At 40.4% G+C, this 22,167-nt stretch overlaps 2 protein-coding genes and 1 pseudogene across 2 annotated transcripts in view; 2 read left to right on the top strand and 1 right to left on the bottom strand.

Annotated features, from left to right (window-relative positions):
* Positions 1-22,167, bottom strand: part of TRABD2A (TraB domain containing 2A) — a 109,656-nt gene that overhangs the window by 10,111 nt on the left and 77,378 nt on the right. The gene's annotated exons all lie outside the window — the stretch shown is intronic.
* DNAH6 (dynein axonemal heavy chain 6) overlaps positions 1-22,167 on the top strand; it is a 234,851-nt gene that overhangs the window by 188,699 nt on the left and 23,985 nt on the right. The window contains exons 66-70 of the mRNA XM_038561598.1: positions 5,119-5,309; positions 9,881-10,041; positions 14,304-14,392; positions 15,157-15,303; positions 17,000-17,138. Coding sequence (XP_038417526.1) covers positions 5,119-5,309; positions 9,881-10,041; positions 14,304-14,392; positions 15,157-15,303; positions 17,000-17,138 — 727 coding nt within the window. The remainder of the gene's footprint in view (positions 1-5,118; positions 5,310-9,880; positions 10,042-14,303; positions 14,393-15,156; positions 15,304-16,999; positions 17,139-22,167) is intronic.
* On the top strand, positions 6,414-9,867 carry LOC100686748 (annotated as a pseudogene).

Genomic DNA, 22,167 nt, shown 5'->3' with positions numbered 1-22,167 from the left:
AATGCAGACAGTCACCCAGGATGAAATCTTCTCAGAGAAACAGTTGTATAGCTTTTCCAACTTGAGAAACACCAGTTATATGAATGCAATTTCTCTTATCACTGAACTATATACTTAAAATGGTTAAAATGCTAAATTTTATATGTATTTTACTACAATTAAAAAAAAAAGTACTTAGGTGTGATGAGAAGTGTGAGCACTCGTGTTCTAGTAAAATGCATAATGTGGCAGCCACCTTCGGTCTTTACCTTTCATCTAATACACCATAACTTAAGTGAGGTTTGGCCACTCGGGAAGGATGATCATTATTCCAAATGTTTAAAGCTTACCTTTTCATCACAACAAAAACAACCAGCAGGGAATTCTCAAACACAGAGTCTCTCAAGGGTGAATGTATACACTATCAGCCCATTAGTACCTTCAAAAAGTATGCACCTAAATTCAGGAATTCCCTATGGATTCTGATGGGGAAAATGAACTAAAAAATGCTCTGATGGCCTCAGCCAGAGACTGTCAAAGATCAAGCAGCATACCAAGAAAACGTAATTCTAAGCAAGACATAATGGAATCACATATGTCAGAATTGGGGAACTCAATTTAAAAAGGAAGTGAGGCTCTCTGCTCCTCCCCGTTCGACAGACAGCCGCATCTTCTGGTGCAGTGCCAGCTCCGTCCCCGAGACCCAAAGGTGAAGGTCGGAGTGAATGGATTTGGCCGTATTGGGCGCCTGGTCACCAGGGCTGCTTTTAACTCTGGCAAAGTGGATATTGTCGCCATCAATGACCCCTTCATTGATCTCAACTACATGGTGTACATGTTCCAGTATGATTCTACCCACAGCAAATTCCATGGCACAGTCAAGGCTGAGAACGGGAAACTTGTCATCAACGGGAAGTCCATCTCCATCTTCCAGGAGCGAGATCCCGCCAACATCAAATGGGGTGATGCTGGTGCTGAGTATGTTGTGGAGTCCACTGGGGTCTTCACCACCATGGAGAAGGCTGGGGCTCACTTGAAGGGTGGGGCCAAGAGGATCATCATCTCTGCTCCTTCTGCTGATGCCCCCATGTTTGTGATGGGCGTGAACCACGAGAAGTATGACCACTCCCTCAAGATTGTCAGCAATGCCTCCTGCACCACCAACTGCTTGGCTCCTCTAGCCAAAGTCATCCATGACCACTTCGGCATTGTGGAGGGCCTCATGACCACCATCCATGCCATCACTGACACCCAGAAGACTGTGGGCCCTCTGGGAAGCTGTGGCGTGACAGCCGAGCGGCTGCCCAGAACATCATCCCTGCTTCCACTGGCGCTGCCAAGGCTGTGGGCAAGGTCATCCCTGAGCTGAACAGGAAGCTCACTGGCATGGCCTTCCGTGTCCCCACTTCCAATGTGTCAGTTGTGGATCTGACCTGCCACCTGGAGAAAGCTGCCAAATATGACGACATCAAGAAGGTAGTGAAGCAGGCATTGGAGGGCCCCCTCAAGGGCATCCTGGGCTACACTGAGGACCAGGTTGTCTCCTGTGACTTCAACAGTGACACCCACTCTTCCAAGTTCGACACCGGGGCTGGCATTGCCCTCAATGACCACTTCGTCAAGCTCATTTCCTGGTATGACAATGAATTCGGCTACAGCAACCAGGTGGTGGACCTCATGGTCCACATGGCCTTCAAGGAGTAAGAGCCTCCTGGACCACCAGCCCCAGCAAGAACAAGAGGAAGAGAGAGGCCCTCAGCTGCTGGGGAGTCCCTGCCCCAACTTAATCCCCCAACACACTGAGAATCTCCTGACCTCCAATTTACATCCTAGACCCCGAGGAAGGGGAGGGGCTTGGGGAGCCCTACCTTGTCATGTACCATCAATAAAGTATACTGTACCCAAAAAATAAAAAAATTAAAAATAAATAAATAAATAAAAAGGAAGTGAGAGGAGCTCCTAGCAAAGGACTTGGTAATAAAGAGGGAAGAGACTAAAAATGTCTGATCCTGCAGCCAAACATGGGACTTTCAGAGGGCAGTCTTCAAGAAATGCCTAACCCAGGTCATAGATGTGGGAAATCTGAAGCAGTTCCACATCAAATTCTTGCCAGGATTACCATAAAGATCCTGATGAGAATAAAACTGTATAATTCCAGAAGGGTCGCAGAAGTGGATCCAATCCAGTTCGTGATCTGGAAGGAATGTGAGGAACAAGCAGGTCAGTGCACACTCTCGAGGAACCTACAGGAGCATGGTACAGGAAGCATCTAGAGAAAGACCCCAAAATAACTTCAGACTTAAGATCCCTGCAGAGTAACAAGACTTCCTTGGATGAGGAGGACCCTGAAAGTGAGGCTACTATAGATAGAGAGTGCACAGAAGCTGGAACTGAGAACTGATAAGAAACGCCAAGGCAGGAAATCTTCCACCTGCCTCCCAGCTCAACAGTGTTGTCAGCTGGCCGTAAGGGTATGCTCTATATTCAGTGTTGCACTCCACATCAGGAAAACAGCCTGCTTCACTCACACTGACTAGAATGACTAGAATCCAAGAAACCTCTTGGATATGGAATAAGACAGCAGTTGTTAACCATTATCTTTTATATGGATGAGATCTTTAATGCACCATTGGAAAAAGGCAGAGAACTCCTAGCTACTTAGTGTGAAAATGAGGAAGACTACCTTAGCAATGGTGGTGAAGCACACAGTCCTGGGCTGGCATGTGCACATGCTTAGTTCTATCGTTTCTTTGTTTTAAGATTTTATTTATTTGAGAGAGAGAGTATGAGCTGAGGGCGGGGCAGAGGGAGAGGGAGAGGGAGAGGGAGAAGCAGACTTTCTGTTGAACGTGAAGGGGGTTGGGGTATCCATCCAATCCCAGGACCTGGGGATTACAACCTGAGCCAAAATCAGAAGCTTAACCAACTGAGCCACCCTTTATACTCAGGCACCCTTTATACTCAGTTCTATTGTATCACCTCTTCTTCCATCTGAGAATCTTATCACTAGAGGGACAAATAGCACAGGCCAAATCAAAAGACAGGAAACTACATGCTAATTCCACAGGAAACCTGACTCCATAGCTGTAACTGGCATATCACCTTTCTGTATTTTATGTACTTATTCTTGGATATATACATTTCTGGGTGTATATTAGGTAGACTTGAACCTAGCCAAGGGTGTGTTTTGAGCAAATTTATTTATTGGAATATTTGAAATGTTTCATAAAATCAGTTCATACATGAGAAATTAGACATGTAACCAATAGTTTGTCATCTTTCATTAATAAAGCCATTGGAAACCTACATCTCTACATAACATTAATGGAAGCTTGTCCTGTTAACAAAAGAAATATTTCTCCAACTTTTTGAGTTCAAAAACATTTCATGAGTGTGTTACCATTTCTATATTTACATAACAGCCCCAAGAAATAAATTATTGGTGCTTTGTACATTACTGTAAATTCTAAGCACTTTTTGTCAAAGTAAAAAGGAAGTCAAAAGATCATACCATCAAAAATATTATTAAAAATAATGATGAAGGGATCCCTGGGTGGCGCAGCGGTTTGGCACCTGCCTTTGGCCCAGGGCGCGATCCTGGAGACCCGGGATCGAATCCCACATCGGGCTCCCAGTGCATGGAGCCTGCTTCTCCCTCTGCCTGTGTCTCTGCCTCTCTCTCTCTCTCTCTGTGACTATCATAAATAAATAAAAAAATTTTAAAAATTAAAAAATTTATAAAAAAAAAAAAATAATGATGAAGAAATTGATGTTGAAATTATATGTAGTCACACAATGACATGGCTAAAAATAAGCTCTAAAACTCCTGTGGCCCTGTTGCAGGACTGTCCCTTTTGGCCCATGCCACCTTTATAGTTAGCACCACAATATATCCTCACTTACATGAGCAAGCATATAAACATCTTTTCTCGGATTGGCCACATAAGGGTGCAATCCAAGGCCATGGCCTTGAATCAGGTTGAGATGTCCCCTCTCCCAACAACAACAAAAAATATGCAAGAACCATTTGGACAAGGTGATGTCAACATCTAATGGAGGGCTAACATTAAAGCAGGGCTGCTGCTTACAGTTGTGCCGGATGTGCACTGCACAACCCTTAAGGGAGCCATTTGCATTGTAGATATTGTAGGTTTGGTTTGTATATTAATTGTGACCATAAGTATCTTGAAGAAGGATACCTTTTCCAATTTCACACAAAGGCTCCATGTGGAAAATAAAAATAAAAATAAATAAATAAAAAATAAAAAATTAAAAAAATTAAAAAAAAAAAAAGGCTCCATGTGGGCTAGAGAGAGGGAGCAGCTCTGTAAGAGCAGGAAGGGGGTAAGCAATCTAGGCTACTATAGATAGAGAGTGCACTACTATAGTAGTCTACTATAGAGTCTACTATAGACAGGATCAGTGAAGGAAACACATCAGTGTAGGAAGTAGTCAGGCAGGGCTATGATTGTCAGGGCTGAGGCTGGTTCCCAAGAAAGGTCAGAAGACACTGAGGAAGGGGAGCACTCGATGGGATGAGCACTGGGTGTTATACTATATGTTGGCAAATCGAACTCCAATAAAAAAGATATACAAAAAAAAAAAAGATGCTGAGGAGTAAAATGAGAGGAAGATGGGGAGACTATGGTATCAATTCTAAGAAGCTGGTTTATGGAGGGAAGCAAAGAAAGGAAATAGCTGGGAGGGGAGCAGCAATCAGGACAAGGCTTTTGTTTTGCTTTTAAGAATAGAAGACAGTTGAGCCTAATTGTATGATGATAAGATCTGGGAGAGAAAGGGAGCTCAATAGTGGAAGAACTGAAAGTAAAGCTCATGAGAATGTGAGAAGGGATGGGATAGGAGGCAAGGATGGGGTGACAGCAGGTTTGGAGATGGATGGAATGAGAGGGACTTTCCTTTCATCCCATAGTCAGCTTGCTTAATGAGGTTGTGAGAACCATGGCTGTCGGCAGTTCCAGGGTACACAAATCCAGTAGGAAGAAAGATACCTAATCAAGAGAGAATGGATGCAGAACAGGGCACCCCCTCTGAGAAGTTGAAGGGGAGATATAGGATAGAATTATGAAGGGTCCTCATCCAGCATACTATTATTTAAATATTTTTCTTTTCAACTTTCAGGTGGTTTTTGCTCTTACAGACTTTGTTATTGAAAATCTTGGAAAACACTTTATAGAGACACCTCCTGTGGACCTGCCCACTCTGTATCAAGATATGTCATATAACACTCCCCTGGTATTTATCTTAAGCACAGGCTCAGATCCTATGGGCGCATTCCAGAGGTTTGCCCGAGACAGTGGGTATTCAGAACGGTAAGGTTACATTGTGCAGTTTCTATAATTCATATGAACATCTCCTTGTTAAAATTTGCCCTTTTTCTTCCTCTGTGGAGTGTGACTTCCTCAACACTCAAGAGCCAGTGTTTCCATCCAAATGCCAGAAAAGACCAATGTCACCATTCAGACAGGCAGGAGGAGCTCCAAGTCAGCCTTTTTGTTCTATTCAGGTCTTCAATTGATTATATAGGGTTTATCTGCATTAAGGAGGGCAATCTGCTTTACTCAGTCTACTCATTTAAATGTAAATTTCACCCAGAAACACCCTCACAGGCTCACCCAGAGTACTGTCTAGCCAAATATCTGGACACCATGTGACCCAGTCAAGTTAATACATAAAATTTATGATCCTAGACATTTGCCTTTGGTTCTGAAATCATAACAGAGAATTAGTATACAAAACTGTTAAGAGCTCCTGTGAATTAATAAGAAAAAGAAAATAGCGCCTGGTGGCTCAGTGGATTAAGCATCCAACTCTCAACCTCAGAAAAAGAAAACAATCCAATATAAATAAAGACAAGGGATGCCTGGGTGGCTCAGCGGTAGAGCATCTGCCTTTGGCTCAGAGCATGATGCCGGAGTCCTGGGATTGAGTCCCACATCAGGATCCTTGCATGGAGCCTGCTTCTCCCTCTGCCTATGTCTCTGCCTTTCTCTGTGTGTCTCTCATGAATAAATAAATAAAATCTTTAAAAAAATAGAGACAAAAATTATAAATAGTAAAGTTTCAGAAATTTTCAGAATAGAAAATTTCAGGAACCTAAATCTAAATAACTGATAATATGAGAAGATGTACAAGTAATTAGGTACATGAAAATTAAAAATTAGTAATTATGTACTTATATATTAGTAATTAGGGTACATGAAAGTACATGAAACTAAAGCCATTAAAGAAATGTCATTTCAGGGATCCCTGGGTGGCGCAGCGGTTTGGCACCTGCCTTTGGCCCAGGGTGCGATCCTGGAGACCCGGGATCGAGTCCCACATCGGGCTCCCGGTGCATGGAGCCTGCTTCTCCCTCTGCCTGTGTCTCTGCGCCTCTCTCTCTCTCTCTCTGTGACTATCATAAATAAATAAAAATTTTTTTTAAAAAAAGTCATTTCATGCCCATAAAATTGGCAAAATTGTGGCAAAGATATAGAGCAATGAAAATATCCATATTATAAGTAAGAGTAAAATATTGGTTAAAATCAATTTGTAATTGACAGTATGTTAAAGTTGAAAATGCCATCCCCTACATCTCAACAAGTCTGAATCTACAACCTAGAATGAAATCAGTCACATGTACACAAGGAGCCATGTTCAAGGACATTTGTAGAAACAATTACTCTTCAAACAGATTTTAAAAGCTGTCGACTGATTTCTCTGAAGAAACAATGAAAGCCAGAAAATGTATATTCAAAGTACTAAGAGCAAATTACTATCCACATAGAATTTTATTTCTGTCAAAACAAAACAAAAAACAAAAAAATGTTTAAGTACTCTCCACACTGGGCCCAAACTCAGGACCCTGAGATCAAGACCTGAGCTGAGATCAAGAGTTGGACAATCAGGCTCCTGAATCTGCACCTCGGAACCATGTTTCACAACCAATATGACAATGATGTCACTGTTTGGAGCCCTCAGGGCAGGATTCATCAAATTGAATATGCAATGGAAGCTGTCAAACAAGGTTCAGCTACAGTTCATCTGAAATCAAAAACCCATGCAGTGTTGGTTGCATTGAAGACAGCACAGTCAGAGCTTGCAGCTCATCAGAAGAAAATTCTCCACGTTGATAACCATATTGGTATCTCAGTTGCGGGACTTACTGCTGAATGCTAGACTGTTACGTAATTTTATGCACCAGGAGTGTTTGGATTCCGGATTTGTATTTCACAGACCTCTTCCTGTGTCTTGTATCTCTAATCGGAAGCAAGACCCAGATACCAACACAACGATATGGCCGAAGACCATATGGTGTTGGACTGCTTATTGCTGGTTATGATGATATGGGCCCTCACATTTTCCAAACCTGTTCATCTGCCAACTATTTTGACTGTAGAGCCATGTCCATTGGAGCCCGTTCTCAATCAGCTCATACTTACTTGGAGAGACATATGTCTGGGTTTATGGAGTGCAATTTGAATGAACTGGTTAAACATGGTCTGCGTGCCTTACGAGAAACACGTCTTGCAGAACAGGACCTAACTACAGGGGATCCCTGGGTGGCTCAGCGGTTTAGTGCCTGCCTTTGGCCCAGGGCGTGGTCCTGGAGTCCCAGGATCAAGTCCCACATCGGGCTCCTGGCATGGAGACTGCTTCTCTCTCTCTCTCTCTCTCTCTCTCTCTCTCTCTCTCCCTCTCTATGTCTATCATGAATAAATAAATCTTTAAAAAAAAAAAAAACAGGACCTAACTACAAAGAATGTTTCCATTGGAATTGTTGGTAAGGACTTGGAGTTTACAATTTATGATAATGACGATGTATCTCCATTCCTGGAAGGTCTTGAAGAAAGACAGAGAAAGGCACAGCCTGCTCAACCTGCTGATGAACCTGCAGAAAAGGCTGATGAACCAATGGAGCATTAAGTCACAAACCAGTCTATATGTGTATTATCAAATATGTAAGAATGCAGGAGCCTTTACTGATGACAATAATCTATACTTTGAACCAAAAGATGCAGCATGGTTTTATGATATGTTTTAGGAATCGGTCCAGATGTGTTTTTCCCAAGTAACTTGTCTGAACCATATAATAGTGTGCATTTTTCTTTGAGAGGGTCTATATAATCATTTTCTAGAAAGTATAGTTATCTGTACTAATGTTTTTATATGAAGAACATAGTGTCTTTGTGGTTTTAAAGACAACTGTGAAATAAAATTGTTTTACCTGCCTGCGTTAAAAAAAAAAAAAAAAAAAAAAAAAGATTAGGACAATCCAATCCACACACTGAGCCACCGAGTGCTCCACTGTCAAAACAAATTTTTAAATAAAGCTAAGATTAAACCATTTTCAGACAAAGAGGATACTGAAATGGAAATTCATGTACTAAGTTGAGTAATTGTGAAAATATATCAAAACTTGTGAGATGTATCTGAAGTTTGGATTATAAGGAAATTTATAGGCTTAAGTGCATATATTTGGCAAAGGGCAATCTAAAATGTAATGATTAGGGACAGCCTAGGTGGCTTATCGGTTGAGCCTCTACCTTTGGCTCAGGGCATGATCCCATAGTCCTGGAATGGAGTCCCACATCTGGCTCCGCATGGGGAGCCTGCTTCTCCCTCTGCCTGTTGTTTCTGCCTCTCTCTCTGTGTTTCTCGTGAATAAATAAAAAAATCTTAAAATAAATAAATAAAATGTAGTGATTAAACTCTATTAGAAGGGAAAAATAAAAGAGCAGAAATTAATGATATAGTAACATATATTTAATAGACAAGATCCTGGGAGAAACACCTCTCAATTGAGGCAGAAAAAGCATTTGTTAAAGTTCAACAGGCATTCATGGAGGAAAAAAAAAACCCTAGTTAAGAATCTAGAAAGCATTTCTTTGAAAGAGAAAACCAGAAATAGAATGTGCTTTTGCTCTGATAAAGTGTATCCCAAAAAAAATTTTAATGGATTTAGCAAGGTTATGAGACATAAAAACAGATTATATTAATGCATACTAACAACAGAAACCCTCATTTATTGCTGATGAGAATGCAAAATGGCATAGCCACCTTGGAAGACAGTTTGCTGTCTTCTTACAAAACTAACATACTCTTACCATGAAATCCAAAAACCATACTTCATGGTATTTGCCCAAAGGAGTTGAAAACTTATGGCCACACAAAAATCTGTACACAAATATTTATAGCAGCTTTATTCATACTCACCAAACATGGAAGCAACCAAGATGTTTCTTAGTACGTGAATTGGGTAAATACACTGTGGTATATCCATGAAATGGAATAATATTCAGCATAAAAAAGAAATGAGCTATCAAGCCATAAAAGACATGGAGAAACCTTAAGTGCATATTATTAAGTGAACGAAGCCTATCTGGAAAGACTATATACTACATGATTCCAACTATATGACATTCTGGAAAAGGCAAACCTATGGAGACAGTAAAAATTTAACAAAGAGTTTATATCCAGTATAAAGAACACTTAGAAATAATGGATGTGAGACTTCAAATTTCTTCAAGTTTTGAAAAACTGATTTATAGTGTTGGAAATCAGGGTAACAGATACCTTTGGGAGGGAGGAAGGAAAAGTCATTGGAGCAGAAAGGGGCATAAGAGAGATGTTTCTAGGATGTTGGCACACTTTCACTCTCAATCATGAGTATTCATTTGTGATAGTTCATAGAGCTGTATAGTTCTTTTTTTAAACTTTTCCATATGTGTGTTACAGTAGAAATTTTTTTAAAAAACCAAGAAAATAAACATTTGCACATCTATTAAAATGAGGATTTGAAATGTGTGCATACTTTGGGAAAGAGTCTACTGTATTTACATTTCTTCATAATATCATTGCTTTAAAATAAAACAGCATTTCTTGTTGTTGTTGAATTCAGGGTACAATCAATTTCACTGGGGCAAGGACAAGGACCCATTGCTGAAAGAATGATCAAAGATGCAATGAAATCAGGAAACTGGGTATTTTTGCAAAATTGCCATCTTGCTGTTTCTTGGATGCTGGCAATGGAAGAACTAATTAAAACCTTCACAGATCCAAGTATGTTGAACACATAGCATTTACATAATAATACCTTTCTTTTTTTTTTAATAATACCTTTCTTACGTAGCCTTTCTTTGTTGAATCCAGTTCTTGTAATAATTTTTATTGTAGGAATTATGTTTCCCCATATTAAAGAGGAGGAATTTGAAACCTAAAGAGGTTTATAGTTAAATTACACAATCCAGACTTGAAAAAACATCTCCAGACTCCAAGTTGAGAGTATGACCCACTGGATCATTTCTGTTTCATGTTCCTTTCTGTGGAGGCCATTTGAATTGAAAATAGATGACATATAGGCACAATAAAAGAAATAGAAAATGGACTTAGAAAAAAGAAAGGAAATTAAATCTTTCACTACAGAATAAGTTAAGGGACAGATTCAAAGTCCCACCAATCCCCTTAGAGTCACGTTTCACCACTTCTTATTCTCTGTGACTCCTATGCCAACTAACTAACCTTCATGTGTGCCTCCTAGCCATGTTGTGGAAAACCCACCTCAGGGCTTCAAAGCCAAAATATAACGCGAAGACAGAGTTTAGGATAAAGTGGAACATTAGCTGTACCGCTTTGCCAAGCGAAGGAGGCTACAGCAGGCTATGGCCTTCAAAACAGCCGCCCCCTTTTCCACAGGGAGGAAAGGGCTCGGGGGAGGAGGAGGATAGTGTTAATAGAGAAATACAGGACCTTGGAACACCTGGGTGGCTCAGCGGTTGAGCATCTGCCCTTGGCTCAGGTCATGATCCAAGAGTCCAGGGATCAATTCCCACATCAGGATTCTTGCATGGAGCCTGCTTCTCCCTCTGCCTGTGTCTCTGCCTCTCTCTGTGTGTCTTTCGTGAATAAATAAATAAAATTAAAAAAAAAAAAAAGAAAGAAAGAAATACAGGATCTAGCTGGTTTTGACAGGAATTGTGTGCGGGCAGCCAACCTCATTCATCATGTCTTCAGGGTGGTCCCAGGTTCCTAAAACAGAACGCTAAGAAGGAAGGAGGGGAGAACTGCAGAAAAGAGGAAAAAGGTGATTTAGTTTTTAAAATTGAGCTTTGCTGAAGCATTAGAACAGCCATTTTGATTTTTGTTCAACTTTATGCTTTTAAGTGGTTCCAGGCACACACACCCCATGGGCATGCCCGGCATCATTCATAGTTGCTACCACTAACTATAACCACTTTCTTTCCCACTCAAGAAAGTATAAAGGGCTACAAAGAGAGAAGTGGATTTAGATTCTATTCATTTTTAAATGTTAGTATAAAAATAATTGAAACCTTAGGAACTGTATTATTGTTAATAAGCAGGGTGAGCCCCACTTTACCACTCTGTCAGAAGGGCATCCTACCAACCTAGAATATCCAGAGTCCTTTCTCTGGGGTCTTCCTTGGTGCCCTGACCGCAGAAGCTATACAGCCAGTCTTGCAAGTGACTTTACTTACTTCTGCCTTTACAAAGTGGCCAGCCTTCACGGGACACCACAGCCAAGACATAGCAGCCTTCCGCTAAAGATCCCTCATTTCCTGATTCCCCCCTCCTAGCCTCTGCAGGTTACTTCCAGCAAGTATAAAGAGTCCTTCACATCAACCATCCAGAGTCTCCACTCTTTTCACTCTTTTGCAGTGCAAGTAAGAGTGGCATGCTTCCAACTGGGCCTGTGGCTTATTTCCATTTAAATAATTAAAGAAAAATGACAAGAAAATATTCACCACTGTCCAAGGCTTGCTGATGATTAGGATTACAATTAAGAAGGAAATGCTAGGGAAGGCATCTAAAAAGCAACTTGCTGCAGTGGAGCTACGTGAGCCTTCAGAGTATGGATACGTTCGGCCTAATGGTGACTGAGACAAGAGCGAGTATATGCCAGAGGCCGGACAGGCTATGAAAGCCAACTGACAGTGGTGGTGGCTTTTAAGTGCCTTCAGTTTACCAAAGCTTAAGTAGATAAAAAAATCTTCTTCTGGCCCTTGTTACAATCATTTACTGATGTACCCATTTGAGTTCTGATGCTTAACTTGAACCCATTTAAAATAAAATACATTCAGGTAATAAGCTGAAAAGATTAAGTGAACAAAAGAAAAACGAAACAAGGAAGAAGTGAAAACTCTGGATTTGAAATTCTAAGACCTGAGCAGAGTTCTGCCCCCACTACTTCCTGCCATGCCACCACATTGCCTCTCTGGGCCTCAGTTTCCCCAGCCATAAGAGGCCTGCACAGCATCATTGCTAGAAGCCCTGTGCTAAGATAATTTCTAAGATTCCAATACAGCTCTTAACTCCTACGATGTCTATGAAAGTTAACACTCTTGATGCTTCTGCAATTATAAGAGGAAAAGTATGAAAAAAATTACTTCTCTAAATCTGCCTTTTTCGTGCTTTGGTTATTGAAATCATTAGCCCTAAGACTTTGGTTGGTGTCTGACTTCCATGCCTAATAGTTTTTACCATACAAGCAACTTCAGTGTTGCTCTAGAATTGTACTAGAACTAACTTGTAATTTTAGCTATTTAATGTAGATCATGAATTTAGATTACTAAACTAAAGAGCACAAAATCAGCTTTAATCTACAGTCATTCATTCAATAAATATTTGGGAACCTACCATGTACCATGCACTGTTCTAGATGCTGAAGGTAGGACAGTGAACAAAACCACCTTAGATATCCATCCTCATAGAGCTTTACATATTAGTGAGGGGAGATAAGCAATAATTAAAGCATATAATAAGTAATTTATATGGTATGATAGAATGTGGCTGGTGCTTTGGAAAAAATAAAGAATAAGGAGGATCAGAAAGGCCAGGATGAAATGGGGTGGGGGGATGATAAGGAGAAAGAGTAGATAGTAATTTAAACAGTATGGTCTGGGGGCACCTGGGTGGCTCAGTGGTGGAGTGTCTGCTATTGGCTCAGGTCATGATCTCAGGGTCCTGGGATTAAGTCCCACATCAGGCTCCCCAGGGGAGCCTGCTTCCCCCTCTGCCCAAGTCTCTGCCTCTCTCATGAATAAATAAATAAAATATTATAAATAAACAAACAAACAAACATAAACAGTGTGTTCTGGGTACATCTCTTTGAGAAGGCAGCATTGGACCAAGACTTGAAGAATGTGAGGCAATCTAAAGGAAGAGTAATCCAGGCAAAAGGAATAGCTAATGCAAAACCCTAGGGAGGGAGCAAGCCTGGAATGTTGGAGAAACACCATAAGACGTACTTAAAAACCAGCATCTAAGAAAGTTATCCTGGAATGATGCCTGTGTCTTCCTATAATGGGAACAATAATTTTCCCCAACTTCACTTCAGCCTTTTGAACCCAGAATAGAACTCATTTTCTTAGGTTTTCTGTCAACAGCTCACAAAGTAAGCATATTGACCGAACGTCTTCATGCTACTTATGAAGTCTGTTCCTACCCCTGCTCCCTCAGTTCCGTTTGCAACTCCTCTGCAGAGTGGAGAAATCTCTTTCTTCTCCATAGGACTTTCTGACCATTTCATGCAATTTGCTGAAAATTGAATTGTTTAAAAACAAAATACTTCATGAGCACTGGCAGTAACCATCCTGGTATTTTCTGAAAAATTTTCCCATTTCAGAGAGGAGACCCTTAACACCTGCAACAAGTATTGAAAATTAGGGATGCCTGAGTGGCTCAGCAGTTGAGCATCTGCCTTCGGTTCAGGACATGATCCTGGAGACCCCTAGGATCGAGTCCCACATTGGGATCCTTGCATGGAGCCTGCTTCTCCCTCTGCCTGTGTCTCTGCCTCTCTCTCCGTGTCTCTCATGAATAAATAAATAAAACCTTCTTTTAAAAAAGTATTGAAAATTAATGTGTCCTTAATTTCTTTTTTTTTTTAAGATTTTATTTATTTATTTATTCATGAGAGACACGGAGAGAGAAGCAGAGACATAGGCAGAGGGAGAAGCAGCCTCCTCACAGGAAGCCCGATGCGGGACTCGATCCCCATACCTGGGATCACACCCTGAGCTGAAGGCAGACGTTCAACCGCTGAGCCACCCAGGCGTCCCTGTGTCCTTAATTTCATTACTCAAATGTGCCAACATCTAGATTGGCAAACTCTCATGTATTAAGAGTTTCCAAAAAGATTTCTTCTACTTCCATTTTAGAACATTTTACAACATAAAATACTTAAACTAGTCTTTAAACAGAGCTCACAGCATTTTTCTTGCTATCCCATAAGTATTTATTACTTAAAAGTATTATTATAATTTAAGCATTTTCCATTTTTGTTGTTTTCTCTTTGTTTTGAACAGCTATTGTTATCAAGGACACTTTTCGACTTTTTTTAAGTTCCATGCCTAGTAGTACATTTCCCGTTACAGTTCTTCAAAATTCTGTCAAGGTAATGTATGCACATGGTTGGAATGGTGCAAAATGATTAGCCTCAGAATGTTCCCCGAGTGGGTCCAGGGAGCCCAGGCCTTGTGCAGGACCACATTAAAGTCTGGGTGGCCAAGGTGGGAAGGTGGAAGTCAGTATCCCTTCACCTCATAGCATGCAGGCACACAGTTTCCCAAGGCACTGCCCATCTTTATGTGCCCTAGCCTGTTGATCATTCAACAGTATAAGAAAATGTCAAGGATCCAGAGTGGTAAGAATGGAACCCCTCCCAGAATTAAGAGAATGTTTCAGCATTTGAGAGACAGGAGACCTACAGGTAGTATGGCTGCTGGGTTTTAGTGCTGGGAATTCTCCAATATACAGGAAGCTTCTGCATACAAATGATCACTCAGGAACAAGAGATGCTTCTTCCTTTCCTGTCCCATGTCATCAAGGGATGACATATGTTGAGATGCATGGAAAATCCAATGCTGAAGAAGGCCTGAGAATACTTTCTGGCCATATTTAGAAAAATGAACACCAAAAGAAATTGTCTGAGATTCTTGTGGAGACGGTTCATCCACTGTAGATCTGAAGACCCCCACCAGGCCTGACTTTGCAGAGACTGAGGCTGAGCAAGATACAGAGCAAGCCCCCACATACCAGGAATGCCCCATGGGTATCAGTTATCTACATCCTCTCAATGGCTTCAGTCTCTGTGTGTTATTCAGAAATAATGCAAATCGATAAAATCACCCTTTCTGCCATATATGTGTCTGAACCCAGGTAACCAATGAGCCACCGAAAGGTTTACGTGCAAATATCAGACGGGCATTTACTGAAATGACACCTTCGTTTTTTGAAGAAAACATACTTGGAAGAAAATGGAGACAAATAATATTTGGCATTTGTTTCTTCCACGCAATTATTCAGGTACACCCAACTTTTGCTTTTTAGTAGAAAAAAGAAAGTGCATTATGTTAATAAATAAATAAAAAGTGGGAATGACATGAAAGCTTACAAATGGCATTGTAAAGTGCTGAGGCCCCATTCAGGGTCTGAAGCCAAGTTGTTCTCACTCAGTGGCTGATCTCCGTACTCCCCTCACCTCAGCTTCGCCTCCTAGCTCTACTCTGATCTAAGGGACATCATCACCTGGATAAATGCACGAGGTCAAATTCAAAAGCACAAAATTGACCTCCTCAGCTATGTCTCACTCCCAAGTCTCCCAAATCTCCAGACTCTACTCCTGAAATTGGTAGTCCCATCTCTCAATCACCTGCATTCAAAATTTCAGTATTATTTTTATTATTCCTCATTTGCACATATATCATGTCAGTCCATCATTTTCCTTGCAATAGTTTCATCCTCACCTGGCCCTTTTTGGGTGGGCTTACTACCCTTAAGATCCTCTTCCCTGTGACCAGAGCCCCAAAGTCCCCTGAAAGATGACTTTCAACTCAGTACTACTTTCTCCTTCCCTCTGCTCAAACTTCATTGCTGTGATCTGGTGTCCATCCTGAGACCCTGCATTTAAATTCTGACTCTTTGGGATCCCTGGGTGGCGCAGCGGTTTGGCGCCTGCCTTTGGCCCAGGGCGCGATCCTGGAGACCCAGGATCAAATCCCACGTCGGCTCCCGGTGCATGGAGCCTGCTTCTCCCTCTGCTTATGTCTCTGCCTCTCTCTCTCTCTGTATGACTATCATAAATAAATAAAAATTTAATAAATTAATTAATTAATTAATTAATTAATTAATTAATTCTGACTCTTTGACTACACGTCTCTAGATGATGTCTTAACTAGACTGGCTGCCTGGGTTTCAAGTGTATATGGTCTACAGAGAATCTGTAAAGAAAAAAACAAAGATTAAAGATGCAAAATATGACCTAAATAAATAAGTAAACAAGGTCCCAGAGGAGATCTGAGAGGCTGGGACCGGGGGCTCTAGGCACAAGGCCCTTGTTGTACAAATAAAAACAGCTGAGATGGGAAAGTGGTTCAACACTTACGAAATTTTGAAATCAAGAGGAGGGAATATGAGACCTCTGGTATAATCATCAGTTTGGAATTAAGAAATTAAGATGGGATAGGGAGATAATGAAGAAAGAAAAAGAGGTCACTATGTGAAGTCATGAAGCAAGGGTTATGATTCTGTGTACTAGTTTAAAAAATGTCACTGCAGAGAAGTCAGCATGTAATCAGCACATAGTGATATGACTTAAAAGCTTAGATGGTAGGCATACTCTTTAGAACTGGGAGTAGCTTTTGCCACAAGATGGATGATTAGTGTCAGTCTTTTTTTGCCTATTTTGATGGGGAAATATTTTATTTTACCATGAAGGACAGATGCCCTTCTATCATATTTCTAGTAATGTCAAGTTTTCTTTTGGAAATTTTGGAGAAAAGCCAGGACTGGAGGAAGAGATGCCACCCATGTTTGCTGAAAGCCAAACTGAAAGCCTAGATGAAGTTGAACTGTATGATCTTAACTGATTTTAACATGATCTTAACATGATGTCAACAGAATGAGGATGCCCAACTTCAATAGAAACCTTTCATTTCTCAGTATTTTATACAAAGCTAATTTATCAAATTTTATGTAAGACTATTTTCATTTTCCCTTCTAGGAGAGAAAAAAGTTTGGTCCTCTTGGTTGGAATATCTGCTATGAATTTAATGACAGTGACAGGGAATGCGCTTTACTGAACCTCAACCTTTACTGCCAAGAAGGAAAGATTCCCTGGGATGCACTAATTTACATTACTGGTCAGTATGCCCACATGGCCAGGGCATGGCCCATATAAAAATGGTGTCCTTCCCCAGTGTTTGATGGTGGTGATGATGACTTCTAATGGTCCCTTTGTGAAGATAAGACTGTGATAAGGATATTCTGAGAATATTTACACATGGAAAATAGGCAGCTGTTTTCCCAAATAATAATAGCAAAACCTTGTATCTTTCTTGATACATGCAACTACTGTGTTCAGCACTTCCCAAGAATTAGCATATTTGATCCTCATAACAATCATATGAGGTGAGGACTGTTATATCCCTATTTTATACGTGAGGAAACTGAGGCACCCAGTTTATAAGTGGTAGACTTTATAAGTCAGTCTAGCCTCAAGGGTCTGTGCTCTTAAATTCATAAGAATCTGAACACTGATTGACTAGCAGAGACCTGTTCATGTATATTTGTGAAAAAAGGAAAAATATTTCAGGAATTAAATTTTTTAGAAAATATTCATTGTGGCCACATGGGACCTTGTGCCAAAATTAGGTCCAGTTTGGAATATGTAGGCCCAAGTAATGAAGAAATGATTTACACTGGGAACTGGGAGAAGAAGGGCACTCTGAAAGGGGGAATAATGGGAATGAATGGTTTTCATTGGTAATAAGGGAAATAGAGAAGAGTAGAGAGGAATCAGGTGATCTAGAGCCATGAAAGGCAAATAAACCTTGGAAATAGAGGGCAGGGAAACAACAGTGAAAATGAATGAGGACCATTCTCAGAGTGGACCAAAAGGGGTGGTCTTGGAATCTAGGGGCTGACCTTATACTCTGGCCTCCAGCACTCTACTACCCCAGTAGGGCCAACACTGCTTATCAAAATAGTGATGGTCAGTTGACCTTATACTGATGGTCAGCTAACTTTCAACAAAGGTATCAGGTGGCTCAATGGAGGAAGGATAATTCTTCAACAAATGATGCTGGGAATGTTAAGTATCCATCTGCAAAAGGATGAATTTGGATCCTTATCTCATATGATACATAAAAATTAATTCAAAATGAGTCCTGAGAACTAAATGTAAGAGCTTAAACTACAGAGGAGAAAGCACAGAAGTAAATCTTCGTGACTTTGGGTTCAGCAATGATTTAGCAGATAAGATGTAAAAAAGCACAAGCAATAAAGAAAAAATAATAATGGACATCATCAACATTTACTTCAACAAACACCATAAAGAAAGTAAAAAGACAAGCCACAAACTGAAAGAAAATATTTGTAAATCATATGTCTGATAAGGCACTTGTATACAAAGTATTTTTTTTACCATTTAGCACTTTATTTATATTTTTTAATAATAAATTTATTTTTATTGTTCAATTTGCCAACATACAGAATAACACCCAGTGCTCATCCTGTCACGTGCCCCCCTCAGTGCCCACCACCCAGTCACCCCCACCCCCCGCCCTCCTCCCCTTCCACCACCCCTAGTTCGTTTCCCAGAGTTAGGAGTCTCTCATGTTCTGTCTCCCTTTCTGATATTTCCCACCCATTTCTTCTCCCTTCCCCTCTATTGCCTTTTACTATTATTTATATTCCCCAAATGAATGAGACCATATAATGTTTGTCCTTCTCCGATTGACTTATTTCACTCAGCATAATACCCTCCAGTTCCATCCACATCAAAGCAAATGGCAGGTATTCGTCATTTCTAATGGCTGAGTAACATTCCATTGTATACATAAACCACATCTTCTTTATCCATTATCTTTAGATGGACACCGAGGCTCCTTCCACAGTTTGGCTATTGTGGACATTGCTGCTAGAAACATCGGGGTGCAGGTGTCCCGGCATTTCATTGCATCTGCATCTTTGGTGTAAATCCCCAGCAGTACAATTGCTGGGTCGTACGGCAGATCTATTTTTAACTCTTTGAGGAACCTCCACACAGTTTTCCAGAGTGGCTGCACCAGTTCACATTCCCACCAACAGTGTAAGAGGGTTCCCTTTTCTCCACATCCTCTCCAACATTTGTGGTTTCCTGCCTTGTTAATTTTCCCCATTCTCACTGGTGTGAGGTGGTATCTCATTGTGGTTTTGATTTGTATTTCCCTGATGGCAAGTGATGCGGAGCATTTTCTCATGTGCTTGTTGGCCGTTCTATGTCTTCCTCTGTGAGATTTCTGTTCATGTCTTTTGCCCATTTCATGATTGGATTGTTTGTTTCTTTGCTGTTGAGTTTAATAAGTTCTTTATAGATATTGGAAACTAATATTCGATAAAGGAGGAAAGACTATCCACTGGAAGAAAGACAGTCTCTTCAGTAAATGGTGCTGGGAAAACTGGACATCCACATGCAGAAGAATGAAACTAGACCACTCTCTTTCACCACACACAAAGATAAACTCAAAATGGATGAAAGATCTAAATGTGAGACAAGATTCCTTCAAAATCCTAGAGGAGAACACAGGTAACACCTTTTTTGAACTCCGCCACAGTAACTTCTTGCAAGATACATCCAGGAAGACAAAAGAAACAAAATCAAAAATGAACTATTGGGACTTCATCAAGATAAGAAGCTTTTGCACATCAAAGGATACAGTCAACAAAACAAAGACAACCTACAGAATGGGAGAAGATATTTGCAAATGACGTATTAGATAAAGGGCTAGTTTCCGAGATCTATATACAAAGTATTATATAAAGAACACAACTCAACAGTGAGAAGAAATATAATCCAATTTAAAAGTGGGCAAAAGATTTGAATAGACATTTCACCAAAGAAGACATATTAATGACCAATAAACACATGAAAAGATGCTTAGTCATTAAGGAAGTGAAAATTAAAGCTACAATGAGATACCACTTCACACACCAACTAGGATGACTAAAATTAAAAAAATGAAACAACAAAAAAACAGCAACAAAGTGTTGGCAAGAATGTGGAGAAAGTAGAATCCTCATACGTTGCTGGTGGCAATGTAAAATGGTGCTGCTATTTTGGAAAATGTTTTAAATAGACTTACCATATGACCCAGAAAAAAATGAAAACACATGTCCACACAAAAACTTTGTACATGTTTATACAGCATTATTTCATAATAGCCAAAAAAAGTGGAAACAACCTAAACTTCTATCAGCTGGTGAATGGATAAAAAAAATGTGACATACCATGTACTACCATAGCATGCACTACCCAGCCATTAAAAAAGGATAGGTGCTGCAACATAGGTAAAAAAGTAAACTTATGGTAAGTAAAAAAGTCAGACACAGGGGTGCCTGGATAGCTCAGTCAATTAAGCATCCAACTCTTGATTTTGGCTCAGGCCCTGATCTCAGGGTCCTGGGATCTAGCTCCAAGTTAGGCTCCATGCTCAACAGGAAGCCTGCTTGAGATTCTCTTCCTCTCCCCCTACTCCTCCCCCTGCTCTCTCCCTCTCTCCCTCTCTCTCAAATAAATAAATCTTAAAAGAAAAAAGAGCACATAATACCACATTGTATGGTTCCATTTATATGAAAGTTCCAGAAAAGCCAAATGTATACAGACAGAAAGTAGGTTCATGGTTGCAGGGAGCAGGGGCAAAAATGAGGAGTGACTGAGAAGGGGCACAAGATTGCATTTGGGGGATGATACAAACGTTCTAAAATTAGATTATGGTGATGGTTACAACATTGCAGGTTTACTAAAAATTAATGAATCATACATGTAAATTTTATGTGGATTTATGAATTTTAAATTATAGCTCTTTATTAGTACTGTTTTTAAAAAATGGATAGAAGCACAAAGGCAATGAATGCTTTATCCATAGCGTGGTATTTTAGGCAGTCATTTATGCATTAATCCAGAAAATACTGCCTTATATTACTAACAATAGATGCTAGAAATACAAAGACAATGTAGACCCTGCCTGCCAAAAACTCATGGCATGGAGGGTGGAGGTAATGAATAAACTATATGTTGAGCTAATTACCAAATCAGAAGTGTATGTGCAAAGCTGTGGGAATTCAGAAGGAACAACTAACACTACCTGGAAGAATCTGGGACTGCTCCACTGAGAGCTAAGTGCTGAACAGCTAAACTGAGCTAAGTGGGGCTCACCAGGAGAGAAAAGGCAGGAGAGCACACTGGACAGAGAGAAGAGTGATACAAAAGCCCAACAGGCTGAGGCGTGGTCTGACTATAGAGTTGGGCTGGTGCACAGTATGAAGAGGGAATGTACATGGAGAGGAGCTTTATCTTCAACAAAAATTTTAAAAAGGTAAGTTGAGGGCACATCATGAAAAACCTGTGTGTGTTGTTAATTTTGGTTCTACTTTGTAATTGATGATTGGCAATCATGATCCTTTATGGTGTAAAGAGGTGCAATAATTTACAAAGCTATAATAAAAGCAACATGAAGGACTGAACAAGAAGATACAGCAACACCAGTGGGGATAGAATAGAGAAATACTGAGGAGGCTTTAAATATAGGAAAGTATTTGGGGGTGGGGGGAATCTTAAAATTTTATAGTGTAAGGTATAGCAATGCATAAGTCCAGGAGACACATCTGAGCTCAAAGTAGGCAAAGACAAAGCCAAACCTAAGGCCTACCCAGTTTGTATTGGGCCAGCCCCTGGAGATAGGTGAGGAAGACAAGGGGAAAGCCACCACATTGGGATCTGCAACAAGACCCTCAGGGACTGTGATGCCAAGGCCAGGACAGGTGGTGGGCATGTATGGTGGACACCTCCTCCACAGGTTCTTCTTCTGGGAAGACCAAACCCAGAAGACTCCTTCCTAAAAGTGAGCCCAAGAGTCATCTACTCTGAGTCAAAATAGTGGAGCTCCTTATTTATGCAGTTTGATCCAAGCAAAGGATAAAACTCAATCTGGATGGAGGAGTACAAAGTCTGATAATATGTAAGGAAAATATTTCTATGCTGCTTCTCAAAATGCAGTCATTTGTGACTCAAAAAAAAAATACACTTTAGGGCAACTCTTTTCTCTCACCACCTACTAATGATAGAAGTCTTAGTTTTCCTGGCATCATCCTTTTCCAGACACCATCACACAATTGGAGAAACTTGTGCTT

This window comes from Canis lupus, chromosome 17, assembly GCF_011100685.1.
Source record: "Canis lupus familiaris isolate Mischka breed German Shepherd chromosome 17, alternate assembly UU_Cfam_GSD_1.0, whole genome shotgun sequence".
NCBI lineage: Eukaryota > Metazoa > Chordata > Mammalia > Carnivora > Canidae > Canis > Canis lupus.
Note: the sequence above shows the minus strand (reverse complement) of the source record. Positions and strands in the feature narration are given on the sequence as shown.